This window comes from Vidua chalybeata, chromosome 7 (assembly GCF_026979565.1).
Source record: "Vidua chalybeata isolate OUT-0048 chromosome 7, bVidCha1 merged haplotype, whole genome shotgun sequence".
In the NCBI taxonomy this organism is placed as follows: Eukaryota; Metazoa; Chordata; class Aves; order Passeriformes; family Viduidae; genus Vidua; species Vidua chalybeata.
In genome coordinates this window covers 20,615,609-20,633,302 of record NC_071536.1, presented here as the reverse complement: position 1 = coordinate 20,633,302, position 17,694 = coordinate 20,615,609, and the positions used below count along the sequence as shown (strand labels likewise).

General features: G+C 34.6%; 1 protein-coding gene across 1 annotated transcript in view; it reads right to left on the bottom strand.

Annotated features, from left to right (window-relative positions):
• Positions 1-17,694, bottom strand: part of LOC128790580 (sodium channel protein type 1 subunit alpha-like) — a 92,439-nt gene that overhangs the window by 3,326 nt on the left and 71,419 nt on the right. The window contains exons 22-26 of the mRNA XM_053947446.1: positions 9,880-10,161; positions 3,184-3,237; positions 2,710-2,847; positions 916-1,020; positions 284-554 (exon numbers count right to left, since the gene is read on the bottom strand). Coding sequence (XP_053803421.1) covers positions 284-554; positions 916-1,020; positions 2,710-2,847; positions 3,184-3,237; positions 9,880-10,161 — 850 coding nt within the window. The remainder of the gene's footprint in view (positions 1-283; positions 555-915; positions 1,021-2,709; positions 2,848-3,183; positions 3,238-9,879; positions 10,162-17,694) is intronic.

Genomic DNA, 17,694 nt, shown 5'->3' with positions numbered 1-17,694 from the left:
AACACAGTTTTAAAATTGGCAGTTTTGTGAAGCAATTGAAGATATTCTGTAGATTACACTGGCATAATTTCTGTTTTAGCAGTTAGTAGTCTTTGCAGGTGCAGTAAATGTTGGATGATTATAACAGCTTTGATGGTTTAGCTAAATTGCAAGTTAAAATGTAAAGTTTAATGACCTGGTTGCAAATCTTGCAATGGCAGAAGCTCACCATATAGCTCTATTCAAGAAAAAGTTCACCTCCTATTCATTTTATCTTCCTTTTAATTTAATTAACAAGACTTACCTACTATAGACAGAATGACAACCACAAAATCAAAAATATTCCAGCCTATAGTGAAGTAGTAATGGCGAAGTGAAATTAATTTCAGAACACATTCTCCAGTGAAAAGGACAATGAACACGAGGTTTATCCAGTATAAAATATTTTCCATTTCTTTGCTCTGGTCATCAGTTTCTACCATCATGGTAACCATATTAAGACAAATAAGAATCATGATGCTGATGTCAAATACTTGCTGTGTTACAAAATCAAAGACCATTCCTTGGAATTTATTCTGAGGAAGAAAGAAAAAAGAAACATCCAATACAAACTGTAATTTATTTACATTTCCTGTTAGAAGAAAGTAGAAAAACACATGCAGTAAGGCTTATGAGACTTCAATAAAATTGTAACTAGTGTACACTAGTTACTAATTGAGTATTCAAATACATCAACTTAATTCAGCCTCCTGTGTTACATATTCATAAATAAAATAGTTGTAAGTGAAAACTAATTTTTTAAAATTTTTGTTTTCCATTTCTGCTGACTAATGCCCCGGTTACTGATAACTTTCAATTGGCATATTTCTGCTCTCCCCGTATCAATAAAAACTCTTTGTAAATAGCTATTTGTCTGATGTGTATAAATAATTTTACCCCTGGTCTTGGTATAGGTTTTTGTGGTTTTTTGGATCCCAGCTTTTTCATTGCATTGTAGTATTTCTTCTGCTCTTCTGTCATAAATATGTCTTGACCTCCAAAGTAAAAACATGAAATCAGAACTGGTTATAATCACATTTATATGCAGTGCTGAAAAAACTGAGTGATTCAAAAATCAAGAAGACTAAATCGGGAAAAATATCTCAGCTATCAAATGCATCTGTCTACGATCTAGGCATTTAGTCTAGAAGTCTGGACATCCGGTACTGTATCGCTCAAAAAAAGAAAAAAAAAATGCAAGCAACATCTTTTTACAGTTATTTTCCTGGAACTCCAAGATATCATTTCCCTTACCTCTTTTCTTTTATAGTAAGAGATACAGTAAAGAGTATTTGAGATAAATTCAGATAGTCTGGGCTGCTCAATACTGTCACTTCTGAACTGTGATTTCAGTGAAACAAAGGAAAAAGACAAAGTCAGGTTTTCAGTACCGGACTGTGCTTTATGAATCTCTAGTTTATCAATCACATTAGCATTGGGGCCCAAAGTCTTCAAGGTTCTTGAGAAAATGGATTATCAGACTTAGAAGAAACTTTGCTGAAGATTGAAGCACCCTTGGTACTATTAACACCAAAATGTTCTCTTTTAAGTCTTTTATTTTGATTAGTTCTGTGTTCAATGAAGTTGTATTTAGCAAAAGCATGAACCTGCCTTTGAAGTCTGACAGTGAAGGTAAAGAAGGAATTATGGTCCTTCATATTTCTAATCAAAATCCATAGTAACCTCGTTTTAGAGACAGCTTGAATGAAAATCTATGAGGCTTCCCATACCTCTTGAAGAAAAGTTTTCCTAGATAAGAGATACTTGCAGACATCTAATTCCAGGAATGCCAATGCAGACACAGGACTGAATACAGCCCTTTGTGGATGACTGTGTGGGAAGCTTGAAGATGTGGGAATGCAAGGACTGTAAGCTGGGCAGGTTCCCTGACCATATACCTATACGTTTCTACATGTACAGCATCCAAAAATCTTGCTTAGTATTTCTCGTTATTAACATAAACCCAAAGACAGTGACACAGTCCAGTAAAATAAAAATAAACTAGTAATTCATAGCTGCTTTAGTCCTTGAGCTTTCACTGCTTTATCTATTTAAAGAAAATAATTTTAAAGGCAAGCATCTCCTACTCAGACAATCTATACCCGTGAGATTATCTACATCTGCACTGTGAAACAATAAAAGAAGGTCCTGAAATAGTTACAAACCACTCCTGCTCTATATAGTTTCAGATTGTTCAGTGCCACAAAATTGAACTTGAATACTTGGGATCAGATCATTAAAACATCATCTTTAACTGCATGAAATGATTTTGAATGATTTTTTGTTTGATGGAATGATTTTTTGTTTCATAACTAGCTAGCTATTTTTGTGTGTGTGTGCTCATAGAATACTAAAAATCAAGAAGGAAAAATCCTAAGAAATTATGAGTGCTTTAATGTAGGGACCTAATTAAGGGGTTGGATCATGCAGGAAGACTTAATGAAGTTTAGTTATGAAAAAGCAGAATGACTTGAGGAAGACCAAACTGGGAATTGACAACAGAACGTTCTGTCCTGCTCACAAAATGAAAAATCTTATGACTTTAATGAATACTGCAGGTATGATTTTGTCATAACATACTGCAGCTTTTTGAATTTTGAACAAGCTATGGGTGTACTTTCCATATATTATGCACCTGCAAAAATGCATTATTTTAGAATATCTTTAGAAGAGAAATGAAACAATACTTATCTTCTTTTTTTGCTGATTGAAGTTGTCAATAATGACACCAATGAACAAATTCAGGGTGAAAAAAGACCCGAAAATTATAAAGATGACAAAATACAAATACATATACAAGTTGTCTTCATACTTGGGTTGCTCTAACACCTAAGGAGAAAAAAAAGTGAAATATGATTCCTAAGACTTCATGTGAAAATTTCAACCAAACAAGTGGCAACCTTGCACAAAGTGTCACCAATATTTTGCATTTGGACAATATTCCTATCACTTACATCAATATATTTTTTCTATTCTACCTCTTGCTGATAGCACCTGGCAGTTTGCATTCAGCTGTCCACATTTTGTTAACACAATCTCATACTAATCAATTTAGTTTTTTCATTCTATTGTATGGATATAATTGCTTATTTAGGATAAATACACACTTGTAGATAGACAGACCTCAGGAAAAAAAATATAATTTAAAATATTTGCAGTACTTACATCTCTTGAGTCAATAGCTGCATACATAATATCCATCCAGCCTTTAAATGTAGCCTGTAAACAGTACACACCTGTTTAAGCATTCTAAAGACAATTCATTTAATAATTTCCTGCAACTCAGTACAGCACCAGGAATAATTAGTAGCATTAGATTTCTAAAGTGTTTTGCCTCTTGGCTCTCTATTCAGCTGCTCATCGGATATACTGCTGTGTATCCCATTACTTTGTATTAGATATGAACATTTTAAACAGTAAGTATGATTAATTTATTTCTGATTTCTGTTTAACAAAAATTAGAGAAGGTATTTTAGTTCATCAAATCATGTCAGCTGCAAGAGCTATGTACAGCTGGGTGTATAGCCTTATGTAACTGAGTTGCCACCAATTAAGGCTAATATGTAGTTCCTCTGTCCTGAGTCAGAAAGGTGGCAACAAAATGGAACCAAAAATTTGATCATTTCAAAAAAGGTATTTTCCTATAATCAGAATATAAATTGAAAGATTTTACCTGGTTTAGTAATTCTATGTTCATTTTAAATACAATATATTGTGCTTTACAGAGCCTAGATGTCTCATACATTCTGAGATAAAGTAGTAGGAAGTATTTAATGTGCATTGAATACTTAATATGCCTCATAAATGACAGCATTTACTGAAATTTTGGAGGTATTTCCTCTGCCCAAATCTGTACATTTCTGTATTTGACAGTGAGGTGTAGATTGCTTCATCAGAATGTTCAAAACAGAAAGTAATTTACTCTGTTGTGGCAATTAGTTCTCTTTTAACTAGGCAACATCTCCAGGTAGAAATCACTTGGTTTTTAATCCAGTTGTGCCCCAAAAATAGAGCAAAAAAAGGAAATAATTCTATGTTGTTTAAGCCTCATTACAATTTTGCAAAACAAGACTGCAGATCATTGGTTCCTTCATTGTCCTTGCCACAGAGACCAGTTGCAGGATAGAATCAGGAATGGAACACACTTCATCCATGTTTTTTACTGGATCACCATCATCTTCAGGTTTCATTTCTAGTGGAAGTTTCAAAAAACCTCTTTTTTATGCAGGACACAGAGCAGTTTGGCATCATCCTGAAGTGAACTTAAAATGAGAAGAAATTATTTTCTTAAAGGAAAGGTCCTTTACACTTTTGGAACAGTGGAATACTGAAAGGAGCATGATTATCCTTAGATGCAAATCCAATGTGCAGCAACTTTCACATCTTGGGGTCAACACAGAAAATATAAAGCTCAGTTAACTAACAGTATGATGGTGAAATCAAAATATAGTATCAGAGGACGAATAAATCAAGAATAAATCTGAAACAAGTAGCAGTCAGCTGAAGAATTTAAAGTCCTCGCAGAATACTTGGATTGCAAGGGATTAGGAGAGGTAGATAAGGTCTATTTATGTAATTACTAATATATGCTTAATTTGTTCTCAAAGGCTTTTAATGGTGAATGCACCACAACCTTATTAAAAATATGTATTCTGGAGCTTCCTTTTATTATTTCCTAATGGTTACATCCTTCTGTTGCCATTTAAGACTCACCTGTCATAGCCATTACATATTTGGAGAACTGCAGGAATCACCTTCATGCAGCATCTCTTACTTTTTGCAAATTGATGGTTGCCATCTTTCTTTTTTAGGTAGTGATCACTGTTCCTTTAGTCTTCCCATGCAACTCTTGTTTTCCAGAACTCTGATCACTTCCCTTATTTTCCTCTGAGCTCTATTACAATGGTTCATCTCTAGTAATGGCAACTAAAACAGTATTCAGTATTTCATCTAACAAGGTCTAAATAGGGCAAGATGATTGTATCATGTCTTACAGTGCTACTTTTGTTTCTGTCTTGGTACACTACTTGCATTTTTTGGTATATCATGACTTGAAATTAGCACTTCAGTCTGAAACACCACATGAAGATAATGGGCAGAGTTTTTCTTCAGAAAGATGATGCAAATGATGGAGTGGCACCTGTGCAAAGTGTGTGCTGTTGCCTCAGATTCAGACACATGATGATCTTTGCATATCATCTTCCAGGCAAAACAGAATAATTATTGGCTTTTTTTGAAATTTATTGGTTTAGCCTAGACTAAGGAGAGTCAATGAAAATAGACTAATTTTAAAATATTAAGCTTCACCGTCATCACTGAAGTACTGCACTATAAACAGACAGTACCCTTTAACTAGTGATAGGAAATAGAGCTAAAGAACTGAGCTGTATTATTATTATTGTTTTTGTTATTGTTGTTGTTAAAAAGGAAACTTGAAAAGAGTGTGGGGTGGAAAAATAGAAATATAACATATTGCTATCTTGTGATTTCCACAATGAGGTTCATAAAATTCTAAGACATTAAAATTTTTGAAGAAATTAAGAAAGAGAGTCAAGATATCCCATTCAGTGAAAGCATCATGTCTGCTGTAGATGCATAGACCTGTTTATATTATCTGCAATGTGTTCTCTTTAAGAGAAATAAGGTGTCATTTGTGTATTTTTGTATCCTGAAAGAAAATAACACAGAAAATGACCAAGAGATCAAGTGATTAGTTTCCATTTTGCATATGACCATATAAAATATATTGTATCTCCTCAGTGACACTAAATCAGGAATAATTAATTGATTTCAAAGATTACAGCAGTATAACTGAAGTCAGCATCTGTTGCAAATGTTTTGGTTTTTTTTTTTTTTTTCTGCCAGGGAGATTTCAATGACACATTCAAATGCAGATTCAAATGTAGTTATAAAAAACAATGGAACAAGCATCTCCCATCTCCTTTACTGTTAAAAAATCATAGTTTTTTTCTCCCCCTGATAAATAATTTCTAATGAAGTTTTAAGTCATGCTGGAGTTTTACCACTCAGTTTCTTTACCAGAAAAAATCACCACGAAGATTCACATTCCCTTTTGGAGATACAATACCATCTTGCTTTTAAAATACTAACCTGCTGGAACTTTGAAAGTACCCTAAAGTTTTAGCCTTAGAATTCAGCTTCTGATTTTTTTTTACCATACACTTCAAGAGATGTGTGGTCTTACTGATATTAGTAACAGTAGAGTATAATATTGTGCTTTTAGACCCACTGGTTTGTTACATTTTTTCCTGGTGAGCAGGGTATACCCTTACTAGCTGGATAAAAGCAGGCCTCTGGGAGATTTACTTACCAAGAAATCCAAATACTAAGTTCAAGTTAAAAGGCATAAGGCCATAAAATTATCAGGGCAGAAGCCACATCTCTGTGTACACCAACCTTTTCCTCTTCACTCATTGGTGTATTACAATTGTGAAAGGAATTTCTCCAGCAGATCTGTCTCTGCTTTGATGCTTCTCTTTAGGGACAGATAAATACTCAAGCAAGTTCAGACCAAGAAATGAAAAAAAGAAACTTGAAGATCCACATAAAACAACATCATCTACACTATATCGTAGAAGAAAAAATTCTTATAGAAGAAATGTGTGCTTATATGACTGATGGTATGAATAATTATATTCCAACTTCAAATTATGAAAGAACTCTGGAAAACAGTTTGATCAACAAAGTCCATAAAACTTGGTTTTATCAATGACTTGTATTTTTAGGCTGTATTTTTGGGCAGAAAGAATTATAACATTGCTATAATACTAAAGATTTTCCATGCAAAAATGCCTCCCATGGAAGAAAAAAAACCAAGAAATGTCAACCAAAAATTAGGTAATGTTCTTTTCCTAGGCCCCTCATTCAAGAAAGTCATTCAGCATCACTGACAAGTAAACTCAAGAAAGAGCTTGTTAGAGAGTTCCTTTTCCTTAAAGTTACTATCACATATTTGCATTTTTTGAGCCCAGAATACTTCTTTCTGAAATTATCTCTCTGCTTTTGAGTATTTCTGTGTGAAATATGTATGTTTTTTTTCCATATCACTCTTAAAAAAAGAAGAGTTTTCTGTGATGAACAGACTCATATACTGCCAGAGGCATTAAAAAAAAGTTCTTTACAGGACTCATTTATGTCTTTCCTAGAATAATAAGGCCCTCAGTGCCTTGGTTTGAAGTTCTTTTGGCTTGTTTTCATTTTGATTTTTTGTCATAAAAATGATTCTAACTTTCATTAGTATTCACTTCAATTAGTGATACAGATAGTAAGGTTATGGTTCTTGTAACCCAGAAAAGCTGAAGGAATGGAGAATGGAAATAATGAGGTATAAGATGAACCTTTCTGTATTTATTTTCTAGCCTCCTGGCCTTGCATGAGTAATTCATGCACTGATACTCTTCACAGAAATTGTTATTAGAAAAATGACATTGACCTCCCTGGGCTTATTTTCTCAGGTCCAGCACTAGCAGAAGTTTGTGCCAGAGGTTGTTGAGGTGCAGAACCAAATGGTTTCAGTAGGAAAGGCCATTCATGTTCACATTAGGCAAACAGGAAGCATATCCACTTGCATCATTATAATCAGATTTTTCAGGCTCAGTATATAATTTTAGGCCAACTGCTAAACTTTCAATAGCTTTATCTTTGTTTCTGACACAGTAATGTGTACCTCTAACTGAGTCATACCTTAGCATTTAGTCTTCTTCCTATTGCTGCAAGCTGTTTAGGAAGGGTAGGAAAATCTACAGCTATGACATACCTATTCAAGTGTCATGTTTGTTGAAACATGATGGTTTTGGAGTTCTGTTCTAGAGTTTGATCCAAAATACTTTATATATCAAATAGAAAATCACCTTATCAGTCTTTTTTGATTGAGAAAGCAATGTAAGAATCTCAAACAGTTATGAATTGTGGCCTTGTTTTCTTGAAGGTGAAATACATAGATTCTCCACATTTTAATGCATTAACTGAAAATCAAGCTGATATTCTTTCTCAGTCCTAGGGCTCTTATCATTCCATAACTGCAAAATCACTACTACTGTCTTACTTACCAAATCCTAAAAGATGCAGGGATGATGTTTTGTTCAGTGACAGAAATGCCCCTGTTTTTTCTGCTATGTCAAACAAAAAGGTCTTGATGATTTTACAAGCATTTTAGCAATACAGAAAAACTAAGCGCTGTTGTCATGGACATTCTACTCACACAAAATAACCTCCATGATTAAGTGAGGGTCTCATGTTCTTGCAAGATCTCTACATTGTAGATGGTGCACAAACAAACAGGCTTGTCCTCCATGAGAGCTAGGTCCCTGTGTTAGGTCTTGATTAAATTTTCCTTTGGAATTGTGGGAATGATTGTCAAATTTCTCCTAATTTGCCTCCCAAAAAATCCAATAATTTAAGAATCTAAGTCTTCATGAATGGAAATATTTGTGTCTTTTCAATAAATAGAAGATGAAATAATCTATGCATAGATACACTGAAATAGATATGACTGCAAGTAGCTAAGGGGTAGTGATTGCAGCCACGAAGCCAGGAAAGAAATGAACCTGGAATAAAGACATGTGTCCCTGAGTAGAATAGGTTACTACTAGAAAGAGAGTTGCAAACTACTTGGAAAGAATTTTGTTGGTGTCTTGTTTCTCCTGAACACCTGTAATGAAGCTTTCTGACTCCATGGGTGAGTAGACTTCATAAACATGGCAAAGAAAGTACTTAAAGTCTTTAGTTACCAGAATCAATTTGTATTCAATTCAGTATTTTATTTCTTTAATACTATTGGTCCCTCTCCACTCTTTCCCAATGTGCCAGTAAGGTAAGGAATCACAATGAAATTTAAATGTACAGACTTACGAGTCACACAGGTAAGATGCTGTATTAGGTGGGAGAGGCAGTTCACATTGCTCAGAACTATTGCTGTAGACCTTGTGCAGGACAATGTCCATACCACTGCATCATGTTAATGATTTGTTTTACTGGGATTTTGTATAAACAAGATAAAATCTGGAAACTAATTTAAAAAGCAATAAAAATTAAACATAAGATACTGCAGATTTAGATAGTAACCTCAAAAAAAAAAAAAAAAAAAAAAAAAACAACCCAAAAAACCCCCATAGAAATTGCTGAAGGTATACAGCATAGGTAAAAGTCCAGCATTTTCTTGATTAAAGCTGGGTCAGATTGGTATTGTTTTTGGTATTGCTATTGTCAGATAGACGGTGTTGTGAGGACATAATTTTTGATACTGAAGGCATATTCTTATAGTATCTGTCTGCATATATTTTCTTTCTTCTTCCCTCAGATTTTGCTAAATAAACTCTATGAAGACTTTTTGCACAGAAGTATCAGGAAAAAAAATCATAGATTATAGTCTCAAGTGGTATTTTTCTTTTCTTATTTCTCTTCTGAATGAGAAATTGCTTTTTAGATTAGATCTGCCCTGGCAGCAGCCACAAACCTGAGATGAGATTAATTACCTGGAATTCTTTGTGACTTAATCACACCAATGGAGATTTTTTTTTTTTCAGCAACTGGAAAACTTAAAATATTTAGATACCTGAATACCATCCCTAGGTAATTCTAGAAACTTTAAAAGTTAGAAGTGGCTAAAGGACTAAGGGTGCCATAAATAGGAAGTTATGTCATTAGATGTCCTAAAGATTCTTTATTCATCACAGTAGACTCTGCTTGCTGCTTATGAAAAGAGTAATCAATTACCAGTGTAGCAGAACTACTAAGTCACAGATAAAAATCATCAGGAAAATGTTTTGTCTCTTTGTTGCTAGAATTGCTTTTCACTACTGCATATAAACAGGAAAAGGTATATAAAGAGTGATCACTTACTACTTGAAGTAAAGAAAGATACCCAAATCCTACATTATCAAAGTTTACTTTCACGTTTTTCCATCGGGCACTTTGATTGTTTTTTATGAGTTCCTCGCACTGACTAAAATTGTTGATTTGGTCGACTTCAAACCTTTCATCAGTTGTGGTGTTAACACAGTAGTAGAACTTCCCAGCAAACAGATTTACTCCCATGATGCTGAAAATTAGCCAGAATATAAGACAAACGAGAAGCACGTTCATGATGGATGGAATTGCTCCTAAAAGGGCATTCACAACCACCTAGTACACAAATACAGGGGGAAAGAGAAAAGAATATAAGCATATTTACAGCAATACATTTTTATATATTGTTTCACCATTCCTTAATAAATGCTTATTCAGAAACTAATACTATACATTTTAAAGCAGTACATTAATAACTGTAGCATTGCATCACTCCTTTAAATTAGTGACATTAGTTCATGTAATGACAAGAAAATAAGTGAGATAATGAAAATAATTAATAGAAAAAAAAACAAAAAAGAAGACTTGGCAGTAGTAAGATGATGCCTGACACTGACTTGTTCTAGATAAAAAAAGAAAAATGTGCTAAATGAAAAATGTAGACATAATAAAATTCTAAAAATGAATGAAATTATAGCTTAAAAATGTTTAAAGCAAAATGGCAGTCTGTAGATTTGATCAGCATAGTTTTGAAATTTAAGCTAAAAATATAAATGCCATGAATCTAGAAACTAAGCTCTACATAAAAGAATTATGCACAAATTAAAGACATCACTTTATTGCCTTATTGTTCCATGCAAGATTATAACAAAGATTAATTTCTTTGTATACGAAAGCAAGACAGGTTTGCAATATGTGTCTACTTGTATCAACATAATTTATTTCAAGCTCCAGTCTTGTTGTTTCATTAATTAAATTAGCAATACCCTTAATTTATCTAAAAAAGGATATATTTAGGACTTCAGATTTTGCATTTTGAATTACTTTTGGGGAGTTACCTTCTTAGATATTTGCAGGCAAGATGTCAATCTATCTTATGTAGATAAAAGGTGCATTTTTCTGATATCTATAGAAATTAATCATATGTGTCTGTCAGACCTATCAAAACTTTTGTGATGAGCAGTTATTTTTCTTTAAGTATCCAATTCCAGCTTCTCATTTACAAGTTATTTTATTTAAAAGTTCACATTTTTTCTTCTGTAAACTTTTGGGACCTGGTAGGAAGGTAAAATAAAATATGAAGTAGGATTCTGACTTTCAGTAATCTAAGTCCTGCAGCAAGGCAGGAAAGGATTGGCATGGATATTGGAGTACATTAAGTTGTCTTAGTCCATCTCTGTTCCCTGCAATATAGATGCATTCTCCCCACTACCAACATAGTTGTGAGCAAGCTCAGAACTGCTCAATCTTACCACCTGTATTTCACAGCCTCTAGAAGGCCTTTGGAAGAGGAATATTGTGGTTGTGTTATTCATCACTCAGCATCCTCCTCCCCTCTTCCTCCCAAATATTATGGCCAGCAATTAGGATCTGTTTAGAGATCTTAGGTAGAAATGTTGATTTCAGGGCATATTTTCTATTCAATTAGAATGGTCTCCTCCATTGCCTGACAGTAGAAATGGGATCTTTCTGTAGCAGAATAACCCTTATCTTCTATAAAACCACGATTTGTTTTTTTAAGTTTAGCACTTCTAAATTTTTAAATTTTTTTTATATTGCTTGTATTTTTGGTGATGAAAGGATACCAGTAATAAATCTGTTGCTATTTAGCTTCATGGAATTGAGAACATAAAAATTAGAAATGGAATTAGAAATTCATAAATTTGTTCCAAGTCTGACCTGATCTATGATACTGCATAATGCTATTGCTGCTTTGAAATTCTAGGCCAGCTAGTGTTTGTCTTTTTTTCCCCCACTCATAAAAATGTTCCAGATGTGTTACACTGATTGAATTCCTCTGTTTAGTCTTGATGAAAAACCTGAAAATAAAGATGTCAAGAAAGAAAGATGGGGATTTAGTTCTGCAACTCAAATGAATCAAGGTTACCTCTGCTCACACAAAGAATGGTTTTGCAAAAATTGAGTGCCTGTAGCAGTTATCTTTATAACAAGCCTGACATCCATTGAACCACAGCACAGATCCAGAACAGGCAGCAGAATAATAACAGCAACAATAACTGTTACAACAATTATGAATTGATAATAGTTTTAGAAAAAAAGATTTCTGCAAAATGCATCAGTGCGTCTTGCACTTGATAATCTTTAGATGAACAGGTAATGCAGTCTCGCCACTGAGACTATGGAAAGATCAGCCACATCTTCTTGGATAAAAAGAGAACAGCTTCCAGCAACTGTTCCAACAATGCTTCCAACAACTTATTTCATAGAGGTCACTGAAAACCCATCAAATGGTAATAATTTTTGGTCACTACTGACCTGGCCTGGATGCGAACTGGTGACCTAGAGATGAAAGGCTCTGTATCCTATTACCAACCCCTTGAGCTATCCAGTCCCCCTGGAAGGTTTTTTAAGAAAAGAAGAAAAGAAAATTAAAACTTTTAGAAGTTGTTTTCTGTTTGCATTTTTTTTTCTGTTTGATTTTTCTTCCTCAACAGCATTGAGCCTTACCCCTATCACATTTATAATGTAAAACTGTGTTGCTACACGTTGGTCAGATGCTCGGCTGACTGTAAAGTCCTCTTTAGCAAGAGGTCTTTAATTTCTTCAACACATACAGTTGCAGGTAATTGCCGTATGAGTGTTTTTCTGTTTTACTTCTATTTTTGGGGGTTTTTTTGTTTCTTTTTTTATGTTTTTTTTTTTTTTTTTTGTATTTGTTTTGGGAATTAGCTGAGATATCTCAGGATAACCAGGACATTAACTTAATATATATCCAAGATTGTACCCGTACATACACAGACAGCAACTACACACAAGTTTCAGCAAATGGACAAAAGAAAGGGAAAACCAATTGAAAAGTGAACTGAAAGAGGTCAATTAGGATTTCTAAATGAGTTAATTTAGCAAATAAAAATTGCCATTCTCATCTTGTTGGAAAGAGTCTGTAGAAGGTTAAAAGAATGTTGGCAACTACAGCTCCTATTTTTGCTTGCTCTTTAAATCTAGATCAGATATATATGATTCAAAATGCATTTTTCATTTTAAAAGGGGCTATTTCTCATGGGCCTATTTTCTATTATTTCTTGATACAGAATATAATGCCAGTAAATTGGAAAAAGACGTTTGCATAGTTGTTTCTTTGGTTTTATAAATTACCTATGAATTTCCTCAAGGCTGGGATGTTGCTGGTCAGGCTGACTCCAGTGAGCAAAGCTGCAAAAGCCCAAGTTGATTCTGCTTGTTCACCTTCCTATAGCTTCAGGTAGGTGGAACAGCAATAAGAACAAGTGAGAAGCAACACCTGATGCCTAAAAAGACAAAGGAGCTCTAGACTATTTTACATTTCAGTCAACATTCATCCAGGGGGGAAAAATAATTGTGGGAAACCATATCTTCTCTAGAAGAAAGCAGTATGTCATATATATACACAATTTTTCATGTTTAAATTTACATAATATTTATCTTCCAATATCAGATTTATATATAAGAGAATTACTGCAATACTAATTGTATGTCCTATTTTCTGGCCAATATGACTTTCTGTCAAGGCAAATTAGTAATCCAGATGTTTTTCATGGCTGCTGCTTGTATCTTCTTTTGAAAAAATCTCCAAAGAAAACAGTAAAAACTGGACAAAAAAAATCAGTTTTGGTGTCATAACTGTTCATATGAGGATTGTACAAAACACCAGCTTTTCCCTGCTGTATGAATAGACTATAAAGAAGCTTTACTAGATTGACTCCTGCTGTGGGAGACGTAGCTGAACACGTAGTGAGAAATAAATGTATTTTAGTTGCCAAGGGAAAGTATTTTCCATGGATCCTGACACCTCAGCTGCCACAGACTTTCCAGGAATTCCTACATTGGAGCTGAGTAATGGATATATCAGGACCTCCTGAAATCTGTAAACAAACAAGGAAAAATCTTTAGTAGTACTTATCCACTTTTCCCATAACTTTTGCAGATTCTGTGAAGAAGTTCCTAACTCTCTTCCTGGTGCAAACGAGGAGGAAGTTACCATCTTTGGGATGGAAAGGGAGATTACAGGACTGTGTGTGGAACATTCTTTCTACTCAAAATTAAGTACTTTATTTGCCTCCACTTGGAACGTATCAACTTTGTAATTTTACCCTTAAATAGGAAAAGTTCCCAAAGAGCTGCCAGAGAGAACATTTGCAGTGAGAGATGGAGAAGTGAGCAAGTAGAAATTGGTTTGGATTCTTGGTGCAGCACATAGGTAAGACTGCTGGAATGGCAGAGGGTAAATGAATGGACACAGATGTAGGCACAGGTGACAGTGGGATCTGCATTTACCATGTGCTCATAGTGAAGGACCTGGAGGACAACACACAAGGAAATCTAGAAGACTCTGAAACCATGCTGACTTGACCAAGTGGGTATCAAGTAACAGACAAGTGCATTCTCTCTTAAACTGTGGAAGAGTTGAGGCAAGGGAAGAAAGGACATAGTAACTATATGTAAACATACAGTAGCTATCCCAGGCAGGGGATCAAAAGAGCATCTGAGGCAGACCATGAAGAAACCCCACCTATTAATCAGAAAGATTAACTATCTGATGCTATAATAATGGCTTTCTGTTTTCCCTGGTACTGTAAAATTGATGATGGAAACTGCCTTTCTCTGAAGTTAGAGGAGCTTCTTCTACAAGTCATAACACAGCAGTAAATCAGTGAGATTGGAGGAAACAGTTATGGGGCTTAATTTAGGAGCAGCTAAGTCAGTTGAAAATGTTTGTCACAAAAGCAATGGAAGTAGTGGACCTGAGGGCCAGCAGACAGAATAAAAACATGGCCCCGTGTTAAGGATTAAGAGAGACCCTCAGCAGAGGCTCTGGGATTTCTGCCATGGTTGCTTAGTGTGAGGTTTGGAGGTGTCCATGAAGGAAAATGACTGGTGATGCAGTACAGGAAAAATATTCCCACATAAGATACCCTGTCTCATCGGAGTGCATACGTGGAGTTGGATTGAAGATGGCTGTTGAGAGAGATAGGTTAAAACGAAGATTTGGTGAGGAGGGAATAGTTTCTCTCAAAGTGAATTTGCAGCTGGGAATGCTAAGCATGTCAGTGTGGGAAAACTCCATTTATTATGCCTAGTGTTGTTTATCCTCTGCCTGTTTTGAGAAGTAGAATTCCTGTGCAGACATAATACACTCTCACAGACATGCTTGAGCCTCCTGCTGGGAGACAGAGAGCTCATAAAAGCACAGCCTTGTGATAAGCTGTGCATGCACAAAGCCCTTTCATATATTGGGGCAGGCTGTGAGCCCTACTGTCCCCACGAGGATGAAGTAACCCTAAGGGAGCTTGTGTCTCTGTGTGTCTCTGCCTCCCAGCATTGTTGGCAAGGTAATGAAATAAATTTACTCTTTGCATTTGAGCTGTGTTTTGCTGGTTGCCCTGGTTACCTGTTGATTCACACAATGGCTATCTAAGGATAAAAGTTCTTTACATTGAAAGGATAAAGTATATGTACTTTGCCACAGCACTATTGGAGATGGGAATTTTACTCACAGTTAATAATGACAATTTATCCCATTTTATCAATGTTTATATCAGGTGATAAACATATGAGATATTGCAGTCTAGCAGATGACGACAGAACAGGAAAGGAAGAAAGAGAGAGAAGGAATTGAGAGAGAGAGATTGCAATAATTCTTTTACCTCAAAACTACAAATTTTGTCATTGAATAGCTTGGAATGGTACCCTGGGAAGAAGCATGCTCCATGTGCTTGGTGATCAGCTATGAACTGGCTGTAGAGGCAACAGTGAATGAAAATTAGGTATATCTGTGAGAGAAACTGCAACCTACTTGACATGATCCAAATAATGGTTAGAGAGGAACTAGGAGAAATTTTAGATTCTAGGAGCCTAAAAATGTAGAGTAATCTAAGTAATTAAAACTTTCTCATTTTCAGTTAATTACTCCTATTTTGTCTCAATGGACTTTTTCCAAGAAACTAATTTTCATAAGTTTGTCCCACAAATGGAAATCAGGGTGGTGCACCATGCACCATGTTGATTTGAATGTATGATCTATAATCCACTATGTGCTAGTGTTCCAGTATTTACCCGACATAAAAAAAAAAAAAGAAAAAAGAAAAAAGAAAGAAATCCCAACCCCAAAAAATCCCAATCCCAAACAAAAACCCCCACCAAAATGAAAATCAAACACCCCTATCCCCCAAATGAAAAAATTTGAACCATAAACCTCCCTAAAATCCCTTCCATCAAGTAAGAATTTCCCTTAACCCAACTTAAAGCTATTGTCTTGTTGCCATTTTTGCACATCTGAGAAGAGTCTGGCTTTGTCTCTTATCTATCTTCCAACCCAAATTACAGGTAATTAATGGATTTTCCCATTAATAGGTGTGTACTAAAACAACTAGTTTCTACTTATTCTACACAGTTTGCCCAAATTCTATATATATTCTATTCTACACTGTATTCTATTCTGCGTGCATATATATTTTATTTTTAAAGACATGATCTAGGGTTTTGTAAGGTCAGAATTAAAAAACATTTAGAAAAATGTTTAGAAAAGTTATAAGAAATTTGAAAAAATAAAAAGCCACTTATTTTTGCATATAAATGAATGTTTATCTTTAAGTCATGATCACTAAAAAATTAGTAAACCAAAAGTTTGGAGAAGTAAAATATGATGGTGGGACTATACTATTATTTAAATCAAATTTTAAAAAAGCAAAAAAGGTTGTTTCCTGAAAGAAACATTGAATGCATTTTGTCAGTGTTAGGCATGAGAAGGACCTTGTGTGAACCAATTGAAAAAAAATATTTATGACAATGTCTTCAATTTTTTGAGCAAAAGGAAGACTGTGTTGGGAATATACAGTGAAGATTATTAGAAAAGTATCATTTAAAGCAGAGATTGTAAAAAAAGTTGGACTTAACTGAGAGTATGCAAAGTCAGGCAGGTGGAAAGAACCAAAGAGACCTGTCAAGGAGTTACAAGTGAATCTTAACCTGAACAATAATGAATAAATAAAGCTGAAGTAAGAGATAAAAGGTCTCAGAGGATAAGAAAATCACTCCCTGAACAAGACAATTGCTGTATTTTCTACTTTTCTGCAACTGTTACTGTACAAGTGCACCAGACTGGAGAATGCTTCTCATAGTGAATTTTGTCTTCAAGGAAAGCAAAATACTTTCTCAAACAATGCACCAACTATTTTTATAACACTTGGTGCTGGAGAAATTTCATACTATTGGGTGGTGAGTTTATATCTTGGAATGCCACAATTGTTAGCAGAGAAGTTCAACTAGGTGATTCTGAAGTTCTGTTCTAGCTTCAATAAGAAAGTTTAACTTGTTTAAAGTAGCAACAATAGCATTTGTTATTCACATAACAGTCTATTAAAAGCAAGCTACACTGTTGGATTTAACAGAAGATGAGGTTCTGGAGCAGCCTGATTCTGTTTCTCACCAGAAATCAAGTATGCAACAAGTACTTTTGAAGACAATATAGAAGAAAAGACATAATTTTACATAATGCATTGTAAAATAAAATAATTATCTGCCAAGCCATAAATCACAGGGCTCCATTAGTTTGAGAAGACCTGGTAAATATTGTAAAGAGACATGAGCATGAAAACAGAGCAGTTACTTGACGTGGGAATAGTATCTTTGTATTTCACTGGATGCAGTAAA